General features: G+C 34.6%; 1 protein-coding gene and 1 long non-coding RNA gene across 3 annotated transcripts in view; one reads left to right on the forward strand and one right to left on the reverse strand.

Moving 5' to 3' along the window:
* Window positions 1-24841, reverse strand: part of LOC136041596 (sodium-dependent nutrient amino acid transporter 1-like) — a 157994-nt gene that overhangs the window by 24914 nt on the left and 108239 nt on the right. For both annotated transcript variants that reach the window (XM_065726301.1, XM_065726300.1), the window contains exons 10-11: window positions 24701-24800; window positions 10921-11097 (exon numbers count right to left, since the gene is read on the reverse strand). In XM_065726301.1, coding sequence (XP_065582373.1) covers window positions 10921-11097; window positions 24701-24800 — 277 coding nt within the window. The remainder of the gene's footprint in view (window positions 1-10920; window positions 11098-24700; window positions 24801-24841) is intronic.
* Window positions 1-24841, forward strand: part of LOC136041599 (uncharacterized) — a 78683-nt gene that overhangs the window by 8189 nt on the left and 45653 nt on the right. The window lies entirely within an intron of this gene.

A 24841-nucleotide genomic window follows, 5' to 3' on the forward strand; every position in this document is an offset into this window, starting at 1 on the left:
TGATATCAATAGCTACATCAAAAGAATCGCATTTTAATGCTGATTTTAAATGTATAAGTTTAATTATGTTTCGTCTTAGCAATCAAAAGTTACGAGAAAATTTGACTTATTTTAGAAAATAGGGAGAAACAACCCCTAAAAGTCATAGAATCTTAACGAAAATCACACCATCAGACTCAGCGTATCAGAAAACTCTATTATAGAATTTTCAAGCTCCTATCTACAAAAATGTGGAATTTTGTATTTTTTGCCAGAAGGCAGATCGCGGATGCGTGTTTATTTGTTTGTTTTTTTGTTGTTTTTTTTCCGCCAGGGGTGATCGTATCGACCCAGTGGTCCTGGAATCTTGCGAGAGGGTTTATTCTAACAGAAATGAAAAGTTCTAGTGCCCTTTTTAAGTGACCAAAAAATTGGAGGGCACCTAGGCCCCTTCCCACGCTAATTATTTTCCAAAAGTCACCAAATCAAAATTCTAAGATAGCCATTTTATTCAGCATAGTCAAACGACCTTATAACTATGTCTTTGGGGACGACTTACTCCCCCACAGTCCCCGTGGGAGGGGCCACGAGTTACAAACTTTGACCAGTGCTTACATATAGTAATGGTTATTTGGAAGTGTATAGACGTTTTCAGGGTGATTTTTAGGTTGTGTGGGGGTTGATAAGAGGGGGATATGCTAGGGGAACTTTCCTTGGAGGAATTTTTCATGGGGTAAGAAAATTTTCATGAAGGGAGCGCAGATTTTTCTAGCATTATTTAAAAAAAATAATGAAAAAATTAATATGAAAAAGTTTTTTCAACTGCAAGTAAGTAGAAGGATTAAAACTTAAAACGAACAGAAATTATTACGCATATGATGGGCTCACCTCCTCCTAATACCTCGCTCTTTACGCTAAATTATTTCTAGTAATTTCAACTATTCATTCTACGGTTTTTGTGATTCAGGGGTGATTCTTAAGAAACTGGGAAAAATTTAAGCTTTAGTATAAAGAGCGAGGTACTGACGAGGGGGTGAACCTCTTCATCTACGTAACAAAAACATGAGAATACAGATGTTCGTTACGTAAGCTAATTTGTAAGTTACGTATATCTTTTACTAATTAAAAACATTCGTAAAAAATTAAAAGTTCTAGTTGCCTTTAAAGTAACCAAAAAATCAAAGGGCAACTAGGCCTCCTCCCCGCTCCTTTGTTTCTCAAAATCATTCGATCAAAACTATGAGAAAGCCATTTAGCCAAAAAAAATATATATGCAAATTTCGTTTTAATTATTCATCTGCGGGGAGCCAAAATCATAACATGCATAGATTCAAAAACGTTCAGAAATTAGATAAAAAAAAAAGTTTTTTTTAACGGAAAGTAAGGAGCAACATTAAAACTTAAAACAAACAGAAATTACTTCGTATATGAAAGGGGCTGCTTCCGCATCAACGTCCGCTCTTTATGCAAAAGTTTTTTACTGTTTTTAAAAAGTAGAGTTAAGAGAAAGAGTCAAACTTTAGCTTAAAGTTTTAATGTCGCTCCTTACTTTCATTTAAAAAAACTAGTTTTTTAATGTTTAATTTCTGAACGTTTTTGAATTAATGCATGTTTGATTTTGGCTCTCCGCACATAAATTATTAAAATGAAATTTGCATATTAATTCCTTTTTTGGCTAAATGGCTTTCTCTTAGTTTTGGTCAGACGATTTTGAGAAATAAGGGGTGAGGAAGGAGGCCTAGTTGCCCTCCAACTTTTCGGTTACTTATAAAGGCAACTAGAACTTTTAATTTTTAACGAATGTTTTTATTAGAAAAAAAATTGCGTAACTTTAGAATTAACTTACGTAACAAACTTTTATATTCTTATATTTTATTATGTATATGAGGGGGTTTGTCCCCTCGTTAATACCTCGCTCTTTACACTAAATCTTAAGTTTTGTCCCAATTCTTTAAGAATGATCCCTGAATCAGAAAGGCCGTAGAATAAATAGTTGAAATTACTAAAAATACTTTAGCATAAAGAGCGAGGTATTTATCTCCTCCTAAATACCTTGCTCTTTATGCTAAAGTGTTTTTAGAATCCCCAATATGTGTAATAATCTCTGTTTGTTTTAAGTTTTAATGCTACTCCTTACTTTCAATTGAAAAAACTTTTTCATGTTTATTTTTCCATTGTTTTTTTTTATAGTAATGCTAGAAAATCTCGTGCCCTTTTCATTGAATTTCTCTTCCCCCATGCCATATTTCTCCAAGGAAAGATCTTCCCACATACCTCCTCCCCTAAACCCCACCCCCAAACCAAAAAAATCCCCCTGAAAACGTCTGTACACTTCCCAATAACCATTACTGTATGTAAACACTGGTCAAAGTTTGTAACTTGCAGCCCCTCCCCCAGGGACTGTGGGGGAGTAATTCATCCCTAAAGACATATTTATTATGGTTTTCGACTATGCGGAACAAAATGGCTATCTAAAAATTTTCATCCGTTGACTTTGGGAAAAAATGAGCGTGGGAGGGGGCCTAGGTGCCCTCCAATTTTTTTGGCCGCTTAAAAAGGGCACTAGAACTTTTCATTTCCTTTAGAATGACTCTTACGACATTCTAGGACCACTTGGTCGATACGATGAATCCTGGGGAAAAAAACAACAAAAAAACAAATGAACACGCACCCGTGATCTGTCTTCTGGCAAAAAATACGAAATTCTATGACTTTTAGGCGGTGTTTCCCCAATTTTCCAAAATAAAGCAAATTTTCTCAGGCTTGTAACTTTTGATGACAAAGGCTAAATTTGATGAAACTTATATATTTAAATCAGCATAAAAATTCAATTCTTTTGATGTATCTTTTAGCATCAAAATTCCGTTTTTTAGAGTTTCGTTTACTATTGAGCCAGGTCACTCCTTACTACAGTTCGTTACCACGAACTGTTTGAAACACAAACTCAGGCAACTCCTTAATAAGTTCCTTAATAAATTTCGGGCACATCTAGCCAATATCTAGGTCCAACATGCCTAAAAGAAGATGTGAATCGCATTGACGGAGGAAAAGGTGTACGGACCTTCTGAGCTTGTCTAATTGAATAGTTATGTACCTAGTTTCCTATTTGAAACATAAGATTAGAGCAAGGTCCTAGATTGGAATTCATAATTCGATACATTAGTTCTACACTATGAAAAAAGAATAAACTAAACACTACTACCTCTCTAAATTTTACATAGTTTTTGGTGTCAGAAGCACGGCTGCAGACATGACTTAAAATCTGCACAGCTGAATTTTGCAAGGTACGAAGAGGCCGGAGCTGGAGAGAAAATGGAGAAGTGGAATTTGACCACACCGCACAACAATAAAAAAGATACGGATGTACAAGGTAGAAATAAAGCACACGAATAATCTCAACTGAAAATATGTTTGCAACTTCCGTAACGTTCCAACATTATAGGTAATCTTAGCGGTAATAATCTTAAACCGTGCCCTAATAGACACAGTTTCATCTATATACACTCCTAAGTAATTGACCTCAGAATTCCTGTGAAAAATAACCTCGCCTAAAGTTAAACCCTCCGAAAAAGAAGCTTTCCAAAGAGAAGTAAAGGCCAGCAGATATAAATACCTGTTATAAATAACTGAAAAGTAAGATCAGCAGATATAAATACCTGTTTAAATTCAAACTCAAAACGACCAGAAATCAAACAGTTCGTGGTAACGAACTGTAGTAAGGAGCGACCCGGCTCAAATAGTAACCGAAACTCTAAAAAACGAAATTTTGATACAATTAGTTACATCAAAATAATCGAATTTTAATGCTGATTTTAAATATACAAGTTTCATCAAGTTTTGTCTTACCCATCAAAAATTACGATCCTGAGAAAATTTGCCTTATTTTAGAAAATAGGGGAAAACATACCCCTAAAAGTAATAGAATCTTAACGAAAATCACACCATCAGATTCAGCATATCAGAGAACCCTACTGAAGAAGTTTCAAGCTCCTATCTACAAAAATGTGGAATTTTGCATTTTTTGCCAGAAGACAGATCACGGATGCGTGTTTATTTGTTTGTTTGTTTTTTTATAACAGGAATTGAAAGTTCTAGTGCCCTTTTTAAGTGACCAAAAAAATTGGAGGGCACCTAGGCCCCTTTCCGTTGAGGAATTTATCGTGAGTGAAGAGAATTTCCATGAAGGGGCGCAGGATTTTCTAGTATTATTTAAAAACACAATGAAAAAATAAATAAAAACAATTTTTCAACTGGAAGTAACGAGCAGCATTAAAACTTGAAATGAACTGAAAATATTACGTATATAACGGGGTTTGTCTCCTCCACAATACCTTGCTCTTAACGCTAAAGTATTTTTAGTAATTTCAACTATTTATTCTACGGCCTTTGTGATTCAGGGGTCATTCTTAAAGAGTTGGGACAAAATTGAAGCTCTAGTGTAAAGAGCGAGGTATTGATGAGGGGGCGAACCCGGTCAGATGCGTAATAAAAATACACAAATATAGAGGTTCATTACGTAAGTTAATTTGTAAGTTACGGATATTTATTACCAACAAAAACGTTCGTTAAAAAAATAAAAATTCTAGTTGCGTTTTTAAGTAGCCAACAATTGGAGGGAAAATAGACCTCCTCCCCCACCCTTTTGTTTTATGAAAATCTTCAGATCAAAACTATGAGACAGCTATTTAGCAAAAAAATTAAAGTGCAAATTTTGTTTTAATTATTCATGTGCGGTGAGCCAAAATCAAAACATGCATTAATTCAAAAAGGTCCAGAAATTAAATATAAAAAAACAAGTTTTTTAACTGCAAGTAAGGAGCGACATTAAAACTTAATACCAACTGAAATTGTTTCGTATATGAAAGGGGCTTTCCCTTCCTCAGCGCCTCGCTCTTTACGCTAAAGTTTTTTATTGTTTGAAAAAGTAGAGTTGTCACAAAGAGTCAAACTTTAGCGTCAACTTATAAACTATATTAAATAAAAAAAATAAATAACTGAAAGTAAGGAGCGACATTAAAACTTAAAATGAACAGAAATTACTTCGTATATGAAAGGGGCTGCCTCCTCATCAACGCCCCGCTCTTTACGCTAAAGTTTGACTCTTTCTCTCAACTCTTCTTTTTAAAACAGAAAAAAACTCTAGTGTAAAGAGCGGGGCGTTGATGAGGAAGCAGCTGCTTTCATATACGAAGTAATTTCTGTTCATTTTAAGTTTTAATGTCGCTCCTTACTTCCAGGCACAAAAACTTGTTTTTTTCTTTAATTTCTGAATGTTTTTGAATCAATGCATCTTTTGATTTTGGCTCTCCGCAGAGAGCCAAAACGAAATTTGAATATTTTTTTTTGGCTAACAGGCTTTCTCATAGTTTTGATCGAATGATTTTGAGAAAAAAAGAGCGGGAGAGGAAGCCTAGTTGCCCTCCGATTTTTTGGTTACTTAAAACGGCAACTAGAACTTTCAATTTTTTACGAATGGTTTTAGTAGTAAAAGTATAACCGTAACTTATCAATTAGCTTACGTAACGAACTTTTGTATTCTCATGTTTTTATTACTTATATGAGGGGGGTTCATCCCCTCGTCAGTACCTCGCTCTTTACAATAAAGCTTAAATTTTGTCCCAATTCATTAAGAATGACCACTGAAACAAAAAAGCCGTAGAATAAGTTGAAATTACTAAAAATACTTTAGCTTAAACAGCGAGGTATTAGGAGGAGGTGAGCCCCTCATATGCGTAATAATTTCTGTTCGTTTTAAGTTTTAATGCTGCTCCTTACTTCCAGTTGAAAAAACTTTTTCATATTTCTTTTTTCATTGTTTTTTTTAAATAATGCTAGAAAATCCTGGCCTCCCTTCATGGAAATTTTCTTCATCCATGACAAATTCCTCGATGGAAAGTTCCCCCAACATATCCCCCTCTTCTCAGCCCCTCCCCCAACCAAAAAATCCCCCTGAAAATTCCTGGACACTTCCCAATCACCATTACTATATGTAGGCACTGGTCTAAGATTGTAACTTGTAGCCCCTCCCACGGGGACTGTGGGGGAGTAAGTCGTCCCCAAAGACATAGTTATAAGGTTTTTCCACTACGCTGAATAAAATGGCTATCTCAGATTTTGATCCGTTGACTTTGGAAAAATAATTAGGCTGGGAGGGGGCCTAGGTGCCCTCCAATTTTTTGGTCAGTAAAAACGGCACTAGAACATTTCATTTCCGTTAGAATGAGCCCTGTCGCAACATCCTAGGACCGCTGGGTCGATACGATCACCCCTGGGAAAAAAAAAACAAAAAAAAAACAAATAAACACGCATCCGTGATCTGCCTTCTGGCAAAAAATACGAAACTCCACATTTTTGTAGATAGGAGCTTGAAACTTCTACAATAGGGTTCTCTGATACGCTGAATCTGATGGTGTTTTCGTTAAGATTCTATGACTTTTAAGGGGTGTTTCCCCCTATTTTCTAAAATAAGGCAAATTTTCTAAGGCTCGTAACTTTTGATGGGTAAGACTAAATTTGATGGAACTTATATATTTAAAATCAGCATTAAAATACGATTCTTTTGATGTAGCTATTGGTATAAAAATTCCATTTTTTGAGTTTTGGTTACTATTGAGCCGGGTCGCTCCTTACTACAGTTCGTTGTTACCACGAACTATTTGATTAATTTGAATTTTGGACTATTTTAAATAAAATAGCTGTTTCAAATTTTGATGAGATGCACTTGGGGAAAAAGGAACAAATGAGGGGGTTTGTTACTTTTTGATCACTTTTGATTCTCAAAAAGGGCATAATAAATTTCAATTTCCTGTCGAATGAAACTCCTCCAAAGTTTTTACGACCACACTTTCCATAGAAGCTTTATAAATTAATGAAAAGCTACTAGTATAACTTACAGATCTTTCCCAAGAGGCTGGGGGATTCGAACCTGGAACCGTAGCTGTTTGACATTTGGAAGATTTAGAAAAATTAATATCTCAAAATTTTGATAGGAAGTACTTACAAAAATGGTTTGGGAGGGGAGGTGGGGTGGGTGGTTCTTACCGTCCGATTATTCTTGTCTTTTAAAATGGAGCTAGAACTTTCGATTTAAATCCAATGAGCCTTTTCCCAATTCTATTCGATTACCCCTTTGATAAAAACCTTATATATGAACATTGGACAGCTTACATAACTTAGCCCTCCCCCCAGGGCAAGGAATGTTCTATGTTTTTCAGTGTTTTAATAAAAACATTAGTTTTATTATCTGACGTTTGAAATATTTTTAACAAAATGACTTTGCATCTTTATCTAATGCATTTGTTGGAAAAAGAGCGTGGGGGGATAGTTGCCCTCAGATCCCTTTTGACTTTGAAAAAGTGAACTAGAACTTTTAATTTCCAATCAAATGAGCCCTCGCTGAACTTTATACGAGTATTCCTTCTATAAGAACAATATTTGTGCCAAGGGCATAACTTACAACGCCTGCCCCGGGCCCTGGGGGTTTGTGTCGACTCCGGAGTTTTTGATATATGATCTTTGAACTATTTTTAACAAAGTGGTTAGCTCAAAATTTTCATCGGATGTATTCTGAAAAATAGGTGGGGGGGGGGGCTAGTTGCCCCCGGGTCACTTTTGACTAATCAAGACACTCAAACTCTTGATTTCCAATCGAATGAGCCCCCCTTTAAGTTCATACGACAACCCTTTCCATATGAAGTGCCTCTGGGGAAAAAATAATAAACATTGGAACCGTATGGCCTTTACTATAGGCAACGCTAAAGCGCTTCCTCTGATGGACTCCTAAGTAATGGACCTCAGCTTTCCTGGGAACAATAGCCTCACCTAAAGTAAAGCCCTGAAACCACGGATAATAATTTTTGGAACGACCATAAATAGCAACTGATGACTTACCATCATTAATAACTAGTCTGTTGTCCTCTAACCAAAGTTGTATTTGACTTAGGCCTCCTCTCAGTGTTAATATTAGATGAATCTTCATCTTTGCCACAACTGTGAATTGCGTCTCAACTGCAAACATTGCTAGAATTTCCCTAACTGAAGTTTCACTTCCAATTCCTCCACATGGTAGTTTAATATCCAGACCATCAAAATAATTATGCAAATCTTTAATATATACAAAGAAAAACAAAGAGCCAAGGGTAGGTCCTTGTGTCACTCCATGTGTCATTTCCCGAGACCCTAATATATGTTTGTTGTTGTCGTGAGAAACAATTGTGCCTGCTCCGTTGACATATAGTTACAAAATTCGAATTGGTTTTCATGTAAAAAATTTCGAGCCTCCGAAAAACTTGACATTCTCCAACAAAAGGCTTTTCCAATAATCCTAGAAAACACTGATAATAATGAAATTGGCCTATAATTACGAGGGTTAGACCAATCGCCACTTTTAAATAAAGGAATAATCTTAACATGGTTAAGACAATCCGGAAACACACCTTTCTGAAAGCATTGATTAATCAAGAACATAAAATTTGACTGAATCGAACTAAAAACAAACTAAACAGCTTTTGATGCAACAAGGTCAATACCAGATCCAGCATTGCTAAACGATGCAAGCACTTCCTTTAACTCAGTTAAGGTCACTGGTTTGGGGTAAAACGGGACGTCAGCCTCTGCTGTTAGATATTGCTCAAATTCATTTCCTATACTAACGCTATAATTGTTCTCAGTCACTTTTTCGGCAGTATTGGTAAAATGGTCACATACTTCAGTCGCGCTAATTGAATTTGGGAACCTCTCATTGTTCTTTTTTATTACATCTTTAATCACTCTCCAAGTTTTTGCAGGACTTCCCTCAGCTCGCTTAAACTTCTCCTTATAATAATTTTTTTTAGATCTTCTCAGAATTTTATTTAAGGAATTACTACACTTAGAATAGGGTCTTTTATCTATATAAGTTCCCTTTATAGCCTTCTTATAAAGCTTGTGACGTTTCTCGATACATATAAGCAGTGAGCTAATAATCCACGGTTTGACGGGTTATTGACGGTTTGACGGAATTTCTCTACCTCTTCTTTTCTCCTGAATACACGCTGTATTGAAACAATTTAAATAAAATAATACCGTTTTCCAAACTCTTCATTAACGTCAGGGTTCTGATTATTAATTATTTGCCTCTTTTCCTCCATTAGATTTTTAATTTCTTAAAGTGTAAGGTCATTCAGTACCACAATTTCCCTTTTCCATGATTTTTCCCTTCCAGATTGAAAGCTTCCGACTAATTCATGGAATGTTAAAAAATTGCTGAATTCTTTGTAATCCTGGTCGATATGTTAATAGCTATATACAAGCAATAGCTCATCATCAAGTTATAAAAAAACAGTATATATTTGATTCCGCTGAATTTGCGTCAAGTCGATGTTGCAAGTCCTCTTGAACTACTTTTAATGCTGATAAAAAAATACACCGCAGCACCAAGCAACCTGAGGCCAAGACATATGCTCTTCATCCATTCCAGCCAACCCAAAGCCTTCCTCTTCACACCCTCCCAGAATTTTTCATTTTCCTTAAATCTTTCCTTACAACATCCTCCCACCCCAACCGAGGTCGACCTGCTTTTAACTTAGCCCTTGAGCCAAAAAGAACAACCCTCGGCTATATGTCATCCCTCATCCACAGAACTTGCCCTGACCATCTTAACCTTTCTCTCATCATAGCCCTAGAAAGCAGGATTGTACATTTTTCGCACAGCCTATAGTTTGAAATACTGTCAGTTGGTCGGATACCCAAAACAATCCGTTGGCAATTTCTTTGGAAAAATATTTAGCAAATCTTCCTCCGTTTTAGGAGTGCCCATGCTTCAAAATCATACATGACTCTTGTCATCACTGTAGCTTCCAATATTCCAATATTTTTTCGCAAACTTATCTTCCTGTTCTTCCAAGCTTTTTTAATCTTTGAAAAAGCACTCTGAGCCTTTGCTATTCTATTTTCAGTATCTTTACTACCACAGTCGTTGCTACTAATACTACCTAGGTAAGAAAAGATGTTCACTTGATCGATCTTTTCGTTGCCCAACGCCAACTTTTCGTCTTCACTTTTTCCTATTCTTAGCGATTTAGCTTTACCTATTCTTACCAGTAATTTTTTTTACATATTCTAGCACTCTGAACCCTCAAGGGCTATAAAATTTCATACATTTGCCCACATTTCCTATAGGAAGCCTTTGTTGTACTCTTGAAGACAAGGTCCATCAATATGATCCATGCAAATGGGGATAAAAATTCCTTCTTAACTCCTGATTTAATACGAAACCAGGTACTAAACTCATTTCAAACCCTAGCCACTGCAGTGTTATTTTTGTAAAAAGCACTAATCACTCTAATGTATTTTTCTGGCATACCATATAAGGATAAAGCCTTTGCCGTAAATAATTTTATCATAATTACCAAATAATTTTTTCGTTAAGTCTGACAACACTTGTTGGAAACCTATTTTCTAAGGTAAAAGCTGAGTAAATCCACTTGACATCAAGTTTTAACTTGCCATTTTATTATAAACTCAGAGAATTGGTGCCAGTATAAAGCCTCCAAGGAAGATTTACATGGAAATGTTAGAACTAATCTATCAGTCTAGGTATGTCAAAATTTAGTGATTCCTTTCCCTTCATATAGCTTCTCCTTGAAAGTTTGATTTAAGCCTTGGAATGAGGCAACAAAAGTTATGCATACCAAAACTAATTAAAAAATCCATAAACATTTAAAGAAACTTACTAACTCTATAATGAGAAATAATCATTTGCTTTTTGGATCTGGGCACCCGTTGGACAACATCACAAGATGGTTTTCAAAACTAGAGAATATTAGTTAACTGTACACATAGAGTGTACACCCACTTCATCCAATAAGGTGAATTTTCTAAAATGTTTTGGCTCAACCAACCCAGCTAATACTCGGCAGGATTCTGAAATTTCCTTAGATGTTTTGAAAAGAGAGGACTTACCAATTAAGGCATCAGGAAACACATAATCCTCGTATGATAAAGGCTTGTACTGGACCATGGAGAACACAAATATTACAATTAGCATGGCTGGTATGAGAAGAGTCCACATTAGATCCCAATATGGGCTATGCCAATTATTTGTCATAAATTTAATATCTTTGAAGAATCTGTTAAGTCCTGTAAATAAAAAGAAAAAATGCACAATATTTCTGAAATGCTTAATACTTTTTAAGTCTTAAATTGCTAAGACTTAAAAGTCTAGTATTACTTAAATTGCATTCATTATGCAAATTAATACATTTTGATTTAGTATCCTTATTTATATTTTAATGGTACATATTATAATAGCTTTATTCAAAAGCTACACAGACTATTTTCTTGAAATTATTTTTTTTTTGTCAAAAAAGAATCTTTTAAAGAAAGATAATCTTTTAATCTTTTGAAGAGCTATATTAAACCTAGCTATATATATAAAGACGAGCAGAAATAAATTGAACTGATAATTGAAGCTTAACACAAAATTACTATCAATAAATAACTGATACCCAAAGCGAAAATAAAATACAATGCATAATCAGATAAAACTTAAATCAAACAGAAATTACTGCAAACAGGAGTAGGACTAACGTTCCTTAAACCTTCTAATCGGTTAATTTCTATTTCTCATAACAGCAACGAAAAGAAAGAAAATTACCCTAATAAACAAGATTATTGCAAAGAACCAATGAAAGTAGAGTGACTGTTTCTATGATACATATATAAGTATATAGTATTATTCCTATTATAAGTATAAGTATATTATAAGTATATTCCTATTATAAGGCTGTTCCTATTATAAGTATATAGTATACCATTTGTTCCTGGAAGTCTGATCAATTTAGTTAGGTCCAATCATGCTCTGACCTTTCGAAGGTTTAGGGGGCATTATTCCTACTCGCTTTTGTGGTAGTTTCTGTTTATTTTAAATTTGACCTGAGCGTTCACTGTGATTTAATTGCTTTTTGGGTTTCATTTAATCATTGATTATGATTTTTCTTTATTTTAAATTTTAAATTACTGTTTACTTTATTTCTGCGCAACTTTAGTTGATTGTATCTCTTTCAATGTATTTCTTTGAAAAACCTCCTTTGTGTGAAGAAAGTCTACAAATCTTCAGTGTTAATTTTCGTATGTTTGATATTGACTTTGTTTTATTACTGGGTGTTTGCAAGTTTTTCTTCCACTTTTCTGCTTGAGGATTAAGATCTTGGCTTGGTATTTAAAATTTTGAAAAAAACTAGCAACAAATTAATAACAGTTATGCTATGGAACTTTGAATTGGTCGGTAAGAAAAAATTATCACTGAAAGGAATTGATTGAAGATCTGCTCAGTTCTTTTTACTGTCTATTACGCTGAAGCCACACTGATCAGATAATGTAACAACTTTGAATGTAGACAAATATTGATTGACTATTTCCTTATAATAATCATGTCTTTTCATATGTGGTTTGAGCTTCTTCTTTGTTTAAATATATATAGTTTGATATCACTATTAAATTCTTTTAATTTGTTGTTTAGATAATAGAATAAAAATATGCCAAAACGTATCAGTGCAGCCCCACTTGTTATCGGTTGTGGTTTTATTGGCTCTAAAAATTTAATTGAGGTGTCTTCATGACCTTAGATTTTAAGCAAATGGACATTAAAAGGAAAGAAATTCACACTAAGTCACTTTTTCCTTCCAACATTTGTTATATTTCATGAGCTCCCCTGGGTTCCCGCTAATGAAACTTCATAGCCTACTTAACATCTCCCTGTTAACAATTGCTAGGATTTTGAGCAGGGTTCTAAAGTATTTGATCTATAACCTATGACCTACCTGAGGTATTGAAGATACCTCTTCTTGACAAAGTACATGCAAACAGTTCTTTCGATTGTGGTCAATATATCCTTGAATATTCTCTGTAATGTTTCAATTTAACACTCCTAGCGGCTACCTTCGGACAATCCTGGATCCAGGAGCTTCAATGTAGGGAGCTTCAATTCACTTAAAAATAGTCCTAAGCCTTTCCAGAAAGTTTTAATTTAATATTCTCAGGCGTTCCTAAAATGTTGCAGGTACTTCATTTTGAAAACTTGGGCGCAAATAGTGTCTTTTGATTTGGTTCAACATTCCCCTAAACATACCTTGTCAGTTTCAATTTGATCTATTAACTGTTAGCCCCCCTTTTTACAGTTTTTAGATCCGTGTTTCAGTTTAACATCTCCTTCAGCATTCCCTGATAATTACAACTTAATACCCTTTGCTGTTCTTGAAAGTTTACGGATAAACTCTCTTCAAAACCTAGATGCACGTGTTGTTGTTGTTTTTTTTTAAATTTAAATCAGGATCTCCATTAACATTACATGAAAGTTTTAACTAATTCAACTTGACATCCCTAGCCAGTTTTAAGACATTGCAGCTACGGCCTTTTGAAAACCTGCATTTAAGTTGTTCATTTTCGTTAGATTTAATATCCCTCCTCAGCTTGCCTTAATGTTCCAAGTTTGGTCCCATAGCTGGTTAAGTGATATTGCACATACGCCTGTTTGGCACCAGGGATGCAATTAGTATCTTGTGATTTAATCGAGCGTGTTCCTCAGTATTCATTGAAAGTTTCAACCAAATCCTTAGCTATTCCACAAAAACTGCAGATACGACCTTTGACAACCAGGATGCAGATTTTACTTTCTCTTGATACTCTTAGTTGTTAATGACATATGACAGATACGTGTTTTTGACAATCTGAATGCACAAAGTGTCTTAAGGTTCAGTTGTGCATGGGCTAAAATTCTCAACTTAATGCTCGAGGGTGCTCCTGTGATTGTACAAATGTGTTTTTTGATAACACAGTGTCATGAGAAAGCACATAGTGTTTTTGACTCAGTTCAAAATGTTGTTTGACATCCTCTCAAAATTTGAACGCCATACTATACGATCACATTTTTCAAAAAGCTATCACAAGCAATAATAGAGCTGAATCCAGTAAAAATAAGTAACCAAAGAGCAAAACAAAAGTTAAAAATTAAACAAGCATGAAAATGGTCAATAAAATTGAAACATAGTTTAGTCAAATATAACATTAAAATGAAAATCCAAGTCAAATAAATAAAATAAACTTCATACAAATAAAGCAAACAACAGGAGGAGGGGGGCTTATAATATTTTATAATACTTTATAGCCAACAAACTATTACAGGCTAAAAAAAAAAGAAAAAAGAAGCCGAATTTGCATTCTAAGTCAAACACTTAAAAATCAGAATAATTGAAATTAAAAAGCCAAAATCATCAACTATAAAAGAAGAATAAGAAATCTTAACGCTTGAAGAAGGTATAATGTAAAAGACTAGCTTCAAATAATGGTCAGAAATTGGCAAAATTGAGTTGAAATTGATTCAAGACACAAATCAGATAAAAATTTATCGGAACCTCTCTATAACAATATTAATCAGAAAGTAAGTTGGAATTGCTATGGAGGCTAAACGAGGGAGTCGAGGTATGATGAGGTTGTGAAATCTAGGGAAAATGTCCAAGAAGTTTAACATGGCTCACTGGCATTTTGGGTGGGATAGGATTTAGGAAAACGAGAGTGGACTTCAAGATGTGTATTCTTATTATATTTGATTTATCAGAATTTACTTTCATATTTAGGTTCTTAGCTTCATCCAAAATATGGATTAGGATTTCAAGAGGGTTACTTTAATGTAACTATGACACAGTGCAAGGATTGACAAGTAATCCACATAGGCTACTTATATTTTTGGTGGAATTTTTACCGATTTCATTAATCACCACTAGAAATAAGAGTGGTCCCAATAAAGTTCCTTGAAAAATCTCACATCAAAAAGGGAGGGATTAAAGGAAATATTTTTGTATTTTACAATTTACGATCCGTTTGAAAAAAAAAGATATAATCAAATTAATTCAGAGAAAGACCAGTTCACAGTTAGTTATTAATAATTAATAATAAAATTAATAATTAATAATTAAAGTAAAAAGAACGCACGTTAGGCAAAGCCAGACTAGTAGATTTCATTTTGACGGGTGTTATAAAACCTTGTTTGCAGCCACTTGGGAAATTTCAAAATTTTGTGATTTGGTTGAAAATATTAGATAAAGGTTTAACAGTTTTGTCTTAAAATGCCTTAATTAAGTTAATTGAGATGTCCAAGGGTCAACTGTCTGATTTTATAAAAGTTTGATATTATTCATGATATTAAGGGGGGAAATCAAGGAGAAGGAGATATTGTGTGGAATAGTTGGACATGAGTCGGTAAAAGGACGGAGACTTTGCGCAATAGAAGCAAGATACAAGTTCAGATTGTTGGTGATCTTATTAAGGGGCTGAAGGAGACGAAAATAAATTTCAGAGGAGTTTTTTGTGTATATCTCTTCAATTTTCGTGTACCACTGCTTGTGCCTGCTAGAATATAAATCTTTTGCTTTATTATTATAATACTGAGAAGCTCCTTTTCTCAGTTTTTTCTTCAGAACTTTCTTAGACTATAGGCTAAAGTAACACCGCCTTGGTTAAAAAATGGATTTTTTTTTATAGGTTTTTTAAAAATCTCAGTAAAATACGACGTATCAGTAGAGCATGTTTTATTTTTTTTCCCAGGTAAATGGGAATCATAATTACGCCTCAATATATTTAGTAGGGTAGGGTATTAGTAATAGGTTTAGAAGTTAGGGTAACACCCTTGCAGTCAACATTGATTTTTTTATACACAGTGGACTAATTTTAATTGTAATCCAAGAGCCAGAATTGTGGAACTCTGAGTTAATAAGAGGTCTATAGACGGTTTCAGTAATAGCGAAGGACTGTTTAACTTTAGCCAGTGGAGATAGGAGTGGGTTAAAGTGGTAACTAGCCGCCAGAGGGGGCAGACTGGACATGAGTTTGTAAAATTTTGATAGATAGGACCATGTTAAATTAATAGTAGTATTGCCTTTGCAAGTGCGACCTTTAAAATCTGTTTTAAATTAAAAGTTTTAAATGCGGATTAAAGTATTAATTTATTTGTATCACCTAACAGAAAAATTCCAGCATTTTGGTATTTTGATAGTCCCCTGGCATGTAAAATTGGGATCCAATTTATTTTATCACCAGATCTCTGATTATGAGCGCAATTTAAATAACGCAAAACAATTCAATTGAAAGGACACGGTTAGACTCAAGGTCGAACGCAAACCCCCATTATTTCATCACCAGGAGCTAAACATGGAATTGAAATTTCATTTCGATAAAAATCAATACAGACAAAAAATGAATTCTTTTACCTTTCTTATCCAGAGAGTAGTTTTGGGTCTGAGTTTATTAAACTTGAAGAAATTATTAATTTTTAACATATACAAATTTTGAGAATGTACTTCACTAATAGCGATTATATCAGTTCATTCAGATATTCCAAGTAAAGACTTTTAATGTTGATTAACAAAAGTGTAACTTCTGAAGGTACAATATTTGTAATTTAACTTTTTTAGCGTAATAAATGGGGCTAGGGATCTAGTGTGATATGTAGCATGGGCCGAGTTAGTGTAGTCCAAAGTGGGGACGGGGAGATTATATCCATCTTTTTCATATATAAGGGCATTTAATTGAGCAGGCACTAGCGGAAAATATAAACAAAAGTAACTAAGTAGCGGTTAAATTTGGGGTGACCTCGAGGATTGAAGGGACATGAGGTTATTTTAGCAAGAATATGTTACGAGGAAGCCACGTTGAGTGTGTCCACACAGAGGCAGGGAAGGATGGCTCAAAGGATTTACTGTATGCAAGCGATGGTCTGAGATATGATTAGGAGAATTAGGGTGATTTCTGAGATGCTCAGTTTTGCAAAGCCTTTCACGACTATTATGGGCAATTTAATGTGAACTTTTCCGCAGCAACAGCACCTTTCACTTGATTTTTTTTCACAAATATCAACATGAGGATATTTACACAAATTACTTGTGCAGCGGCCAAAAACATAAAATTTACAAATGTGGATGTACTTGTAATTTACTGGACATATTTTCTGTTCCCTTAGATGTTAATGAGACATAAAAGATAGGCACTCTGACAAAACATGGATGAACTTACTTTCTTTTGATACAGTTCAACATCCTTCTAAATTTGTTCCAACTACATACCCATTAATACTGTTAAGATATTGCCGAAACTCACTTTTAACAGAATGCACATAATGGCTTTTATTAGTTTTGTCTTTCCAGAAAGTTGCAATTTAACTAACCTAGCAATTACAGAGATATTAATGATACGCCCTTTTGGCAACCTGGATGTGCTTAGTGTATTTTGATTTGGTTCAGCGTATTGTTCAAAATTTCCTAAGAGTTCAAATGAGTATTCTTAGCTGTGTCCGAGATAGTGCGTATACACCTTTATAGACGACCTGGGTGCAGAATATTTTGCTTCATTTCGCTCAATATTCCATAAAAATGCCCTGATATTTTCAGTTTAATACCCTTGGCTGTCTTGGGGATGTTGCAGATCAGCTCTTTTAACAGCCTGGATAAACGTAGCGTCTTTTAAATAAGTTCCACATTCCCCTCCTCTTGCCCCATAGCTTTCAGTTTAATACCCTTGGATGTCTTGGGGATGTTGCAGATCAGTTCTTTCAACAGCCTGGATAAACGTAGCGTCTTTTAAATAAGTTGCACATTCCCCTCCTCTTGCCCCATAGCTTTCAGTTTCATACCCTTGGATGTCTTGGGGATGTTGCAGATCAGCTCTTTCAACAGCCTGGATAAACGTAGCGTCTTTTAAATAAGTTGCACATTCCCCTCCTCTTGCCCCATAGCTTTCAGTTTCATACCCTTAACAACTTCTGAGATATTGCAGGTGCACCTTTTGGCAACCTGGATATACCCAGTGTCTTCGTATTAAGTTTAAAATGCCCTTCAACATTCCCTGAAAATTTTTACTTAAGAGCCTTATGCACTACTCTTTTGTTGCAGATATGCCCTTCTAACAACCTGAATTCAAACAGTGTTGTCTGATGAAGTATAACAATCCCGAAAGTTTCAACTTATTACTATTAGTTGTACCTGAGATACTGCATTGTTGCCCTTTTGATGACCCAGATGCATTTACTATTTTTTATTTAATTTAAATCTCCCTCAGCTTTCCTTGGAAGCTTCAGCTTCATGCTCTAATCTGTTCCTGATATGGTGCAGACGTGTTGCACACGTTGCAGACTTATACACGTATTGTCTTTGTTTTATTTCAGCAGGAACTTCAACTTACAGCTATATAAGTTTCAATTTACAGCTCTTAGATGCTCTTGTAGCAATGCGAATACGCCATTCTGACAACATGGATACGCATAGTTTTGATTTAGTTAAACCTTTACGTGAATATTACTTCATAGTGACTTCGTACGCTTAATCCGTTCCCAAAATATTGCAGATACACCCTTTTTTTAACCTTTTTTTAACTGAAAGTTTCAGCTTCCTACCCTTAGCTGGTCCTAACATTTTGCAGACACATCATTTACAAACATTGATTACATAGTTTCTTTTGATCAAATTTAACAACCCTCTCCACATACTCTGAAAGTTTCAACTTAATACCCTTAGACACTCAAAATATCGCAAATACGCCTTTTGGAAATCTTGAATGCACATAGTATATTTCGATTTAGTTTGATATGCCCTGAACTTTTGAAAACGTCGATACAAGTACTTTAATTTAATTCAATATCCCCCTCAACGTTCCCCAAATGTTTCAACTTAATACACTTAACAATTTTTTGATGCTATAAATTGGTATTTTTAACAACATGAATTTAGGTAGTGCCTTTTGATTTATCTCATCCTCCTTCAATAATCCCTAAAAGTTGTAACTTGATACCCTTATCTGTTCCTGAGATAATGTAGATACACATCTGACAGCAACTTGGATGCGCATACCGGCTTTAGATTTATTTCGGCATGCATCAAGACTTTCAAGTTAATCCTCCTAGCTGTTTCTGAGATAATATAGATACGCCTTTTTGGCAATACGGAGGCGTATAGTTTTCGATATTCCCTTCAACATGCCCTGAATCTTTCAAGTTACTACTTTTAGTAATTTCTTAATTGCTAATGGGCCCTTTTTACACCTGGGTGCTCATAATGCCTTTTGATTTAGTCCAACATAGTCCTCAACATGCCCTGAAAGTTAAATTTAAAAGCTATGGCTATTCCTGAGGTTTTATAGATACGCCTATTTGATAATTAAATAAAAAAACTAGTTTTTTTTTAAACTAAAAGTAAGGAGCGACATTAAAACTTAAAACGAACAGAAATTACTCCGTATATGAAACGGGTTGTCCCCTCCGCAATCCCTCGCTCTTTACGCTCAAGTTTTTAACTGTTTCAAAAGTAGAACTGTGGCAAAGAGTCAAACTTCAGCGTAAAGAGCGAGGGATTGCGGAGGGGATAACCCATTTCATATACGGAGTAATTTCTGTTTGTTTTAAGTTTTAATGTCGCTCCTTACTTTCAGTTAAAAAAACTAGATTTTTTATTTAATTTCTGGAAGTTTTTGAATTAATGCATGTTTGATTTTGGCTCTCCGCTCATAAATTATTAAAATGACATTTGCATATTAAGTCTTTTTTTGGCTAAATGGCTTTCTCTTAGTTTTGATCAGACGATTTTGAGAAATAAGAGGTGGAGAAGGAGCCCTGTTGCCCTCCAATTTTTCGGTTACTTAAAAAGACAACTAAAAAATATACGTATATTCTAACTTTTATATTTTTATATTTTTATTATGTATATGAGGGTTTTTGTCCCCTCGTTAATACCTCGCTCTTTACACCAAATCTAAAGTTTTGTCCTAATTCTTTAAGAATAACCCCTTAATCAGAAAGGCCGTAGAATAAATAGTTTAAATTACTAAAAATACTTTAGCATAAAGAGCGAGGTATTTATTTTCTCCTAAATACCTCGCTCTTTATGCTAAAGTATTTTTAGAACCCTTCATATGCGTAATAATCTCTGTTCGTTTTAAGTTTTAATGCTACTCCTTACTTTCAATTGAAAAAACTTTTTCATGTTTATTTTTTCATTTTTTTTATAGTAATGCTAGAAAATCCCCCACCCTTTCTATTGAATGTCTCTTCCCCCATAACATATTCCTCCAACTTGCAGCCCCTCCCCCAGGGACTGTGGGGGAGTAAGTCATCTCCAAAGACATAGTTATTATGGTTTTCGACTATGCGGAACAAAATGGCTATCTCAAAATTTTGATCTTTGGGGAAAAAATGAGCGTGGGAGGGGGCCTAAGTGCCCTCCATTTTTTTTGGTCACTTAAAAAGGGCACTAGAACTTTTCGTTTCCGTTAGAATGAGCCCTCTTGCGACATTCTAGGACCACTTGGTCGATACGATGACCCCTGGGAAAAAAAAAAAAACAACAACAAATAAACACGCACCCGTGATCTGTCTTCTGGCAAAAAATACGAAATTCAACATTTTTGTAGATAGGAGCTTGAAATTTTCGCTACAGGGTTCTCTGATACGCTGAATGCGATGGTGTGAAGGTGTGATAGGGGGTTTTTCCCCCTATTTTCTAAAATAAGGCAAATTTTCTCAGGCTCGTAACTTTTGATAACAAAGATTAAATTTGATGAAACTTATATATTTAGAATCAGCATGAAAATTCGATTCTTTTGATGTATCTTTTAGCATAAAAATTCCGTTTTTTTTTAGTTTCGTTTACTATTGAGCCGGGTCGCTCCTTACTACAGTTCGTCACCACGAACTGTTTGATAGCTTACTATTCACATACAAAAAATAGGTTATATACTAAGTATTTACAGACGAAAAGTCTTACAATAGAATAGGAGTGGCATGATTGATTTGGGTGTTCACTGTCTCGAAATTTTAAGAGATCGGTCTTTGGGCCGAAAGAATTACACATTTCCTTGTGGAGGTAGGGGTCCCGAATATATTCTACTTTGGTCTTATTAGTTTGTAACTTGTAATCGTCAGCCTTTGGGACAAGAGGAGTCTAGTGTACAACAGAATGTACCTATTTTGTTTTGGTCAATTTTAAATGAATAGGAAGGCGTTTTCATAAAGAACCTCTATTAATCAATTAAACAGAAGGTTTATTAACCAAAAAAACACACAACGGCTTATAAATGGAGTAAAAGAAAGGGAAAAAACACAAATAGAAAATATACTATTTCAAAAAACATAACATAAAAGATAAAACAAGTAAAATAAACAGATAATCTACCAGCTCACAGCAGGATGGGACTATTTGTCTTATCGTTCCTCAGCCACAGTAGTGGCCCAGTTAACCCAAAAACTGAGACTAAAAGTTCGTTTCCAGCCCATTGGGGTAAAGAGAAATGCAAAACGAAATTATGTTTGTTGATATTGATACTGCATATAGAAGATAATTGTCATTCCAAATTCGTTCAAATTTCTATTGGTTCAAATTAAGACGGTGCTTTTGCTTTCTCCACAAAGTAAAGTAAGAAGTAGTTGAGGGAGGAGTACTAAAGGTATTACCAATATCAGTGGGATTTGATTCTTAATACATACAAAAGTTTTAATTTGTGGTATGTATTGTTTTTATAAAGCTGAATGTTCTAACATACAAAATTCCACCTTAATCTATAAATATGTTTAAATTTTAATTGTTAAGAATTTTATCATTTCGAAGGATGCCTTCAGCAATCATTGAATGATCTTAAGTTAAAAACGAAGCAAAGTGTTATGTGCATAAAATCAAGAAAAGATAGGGTTTGTGGTTGAGGACCCCACTTAAGACCCCCAATTTGTCCATAGTAAAGTTCGTTTATGATTTGTTTTGAACAAGACATTACATATCCATCTTTGCGCTTACTACATTCTATGACTTTTAGGGGGTGTTTTCCCCTATTTTCCAAAATGAGGCAAATATTCTCAAGCTCTTAACTTTTGATGACAAAGACTAAATTGGATGAAACTTATATATTTAAGATCAGCATGAAAATCCGAATCTTTTGATGTATCTCTTAGAATCAAAATTCTGTTTTTTAGAGTTTCGTTTACTATTAAGCCGGGTCGCTCCTTACTACAGTTCGTTACCACGCACTGTTTGATCATGATGCAAATATTTCCTGGTGATTCAGTTCAACATCCCTAAGGCGTCAACTGAATATTCAAAGCTGTTCGTGACATAGTGCAGATAGGTCTTTTTAACAGTATGGGTCCGCAAAGTGTTCTTTTGATTTAGCTCAACATCCTGCGAAACATAACCTGAATACCCATTTAATACCCATGGAAATTTCTCAGATATTTTGAATAGGCTCATGTGACCACCAAGACACAGTTAATACCCTTTAATTTAGCTCAATGCCCCCCTCAACAGTCTTTAAAAGTTTTTAGCTGATTTCCTTAGCCTTTCCTGCAATGTTACAGATCCACCCCTTTAGCAATCAAGATCTACATAGTGTCTATAGAGTAAGTTTAAAATGTTTCTTAATGTTCCCTGAAAGTTTTGGCTTTGTGTTGGCAGCTTTTATGAAGTCAAGTCTTGAGACCAAGGTAAGCGAGGATATGTACGCCTTTTTAGATCAATTGTATGATACTTTTATGCTGGAAGCTGGAACCTAACCTGATCTAACCTAGACTCAAATCTTACATTGTAAGGTTTATAAGCCGCCATCTGCACTAAAAATATGTGCTTTAGTTGTTGGAACCTTAGTTGGAAGAAATTCTGATAACACGAATACTTCGTTTTTTTCTGGGTAACCCTAGCGTTTAATCCAACAGTTAAAGAGTTGCAGAGAATACATCCATTTTAATTGATAATACGGACTTAGTTCACCTTTCCCTCCGCAAGTTTTCTGAAAATTTCCTCTTTATTAGTTATCAACGTAGAATTATTAGTATTGCTAGCGGTAATATTACTATTAATAGCACTAGTTCTTGTAGCAGCAGTAGCATTAAATTATTGCTTTTTGGTCAGTAGTACATCCCTCTAATCAAGTTCTGGGAATTTCAACTTAATGCTACTAGCCATTGCTATGAAATAGATGATATATCAATTGGATAACTCATATATTCACATACTTCTTAAAATTTCAATCCTAGTGCTCTTAGCCCTACCAGTAAATACAATAGAAGTAGTAGTTAAAGTAATTGTAGTAGCAGTAGTAAATATCTCAAGGTAATAGTAGAAGTAGTAGTTTGCACATATTGCCATTTTGTCAATTGATCTTCCCCTTTAAGTATTCTTTGAAAGTTTGACAGTTTGACAATATGACAATATGTCTGCCACTCTTTCGACAATATGACTGCACATAGTGACTGTTTATTCAGTTCAAGTTTTTCCTCATTCTCACAAATTTTTTCCTTCATAGACTAACAATACTATTTTAATAGTAGTAACAGTGGTAGTAGGAGAAAAGGAAACAGTAATGGTGTTGTATTATCAGTAGTAGTAGCATAAATGGGAGACATATCAGTGATAGTAGTAGCATGTACGTGTTGGTTTTTGGTCAGTTAAGATTCCCCCCTTATGCCTCCCGGAAGCTTTACCTTCATACGGTAAAACGTTCCAAAATGGTGTGCTGCTTTGACCCTCTTTTGATGCCCTTTGTTATCTTAGTACTCTTAGCCTTACAAGTAGTTGCAATCGATGTAGATTTTGAATACTTTAGTAGCAATAGAAAGAGTAATAGTAGTGCAAAGACAAGATAATGCAGATATTTCCCGCAAAAACTTTACTAAGTCGTCTGCTGAGCTAGAAAATACAGATGGAAAAAACTGAAATAACGAACAAAACTAGCCTTTTAGTGTAAACTGTATCGAAAAAGTGAAACAAGTTTGTCTTCTATGTTGTTCTTCGGTCTCGATGCTTGCCCTGATTAACATGCGCTGAAAGTTCAAATTTAGTACTCCTAGCTGTTCTTGATGTGTCTTAGATAAGCTCTTTTGCCAACATGAATGCACATAGTGTCTTTTGATTTAGTTTAAGATTCCTAACGGTATCTCCTTAATGTCCAAATGTAACACCCTTACTTTTTCCTGAGATATTATACAAACATCCTTTTGACAACCTGGACATGTAGAGTTTCTTTGGATCTATTTTTAGACCCCTTTGAAAATTCTCATAAAGTTTCAGTCTGAGACATTATATATAAGCCTTTTTGACAATTTGGATACACATAGCGTCTTTTGATGTAGTTCAACGTATCCTGAAAATTTTCACTTAGAATCCTTTGATGGTCCTGTAATATTGCAGATATATAATGTCTTTTGATTGGGATTGACAACCGTCCATTGAATATTCAGTGAAAGTTGTACCTTAATACCATTAGTCAGACATAACAGTTACATCCTTTTGACTACCTCATGCAAATTATCTTTTGATTTAGTTTGAAATTTCTACATCATACACTAAAATGTCAACCTAATACCTTTAACGATTCCTGAAATATTTTAGATGCACTTATTAGAAAACCTAGATGCACTCAGTATCTTCTACTTAATTCGACATTTTCCTCAACCTGCTGTGAAAATTGTGACTTATTCCCCTCAATATAAATTGCGTTTTAAATTCCCCTCAATATACCGTTAAAGCTTCAGATTAATACCTTAGCCATTTCTGACATATTAAATGTATTCCTTTTGAGAGCCTGGATAGCACATAGTGTCTTTCGATTTAGTTCATCACCCCCTTTAATATTCCCTGTACTCTGCAATCCATTCCAGTCTGTTGTTCCCAAAATTTGAATAACTATAAATTACTTGAAATGTTAGTAAACGAACACTTACCATAAATCCACGAAATTGCAATTGTTTCAAAAACCACTAGAACATAAATAATAAATCCAGCACCGAAATAATCCACAGTGTCAAAAACAAATAATCCACCCTGAAAAGAAAACAAAGGATATTATTTTTCTTTATAGGTTT

This window comes from Artemia franciscana, unplaced genomic scaffold (assembly GCF_032884065.1).
Source record: "Artemia franciscana unplaced genomic scaffold, ASM3288406v1 PGA_scaffold_30, whole genome shotgun sequence".
NCBI classification, from domain to species: Eukaryota; Metazoa; Arthropoda; class Branchiopoda; order Anostraca; family Artemiidae; genus Artemia; species Artemia franciscana.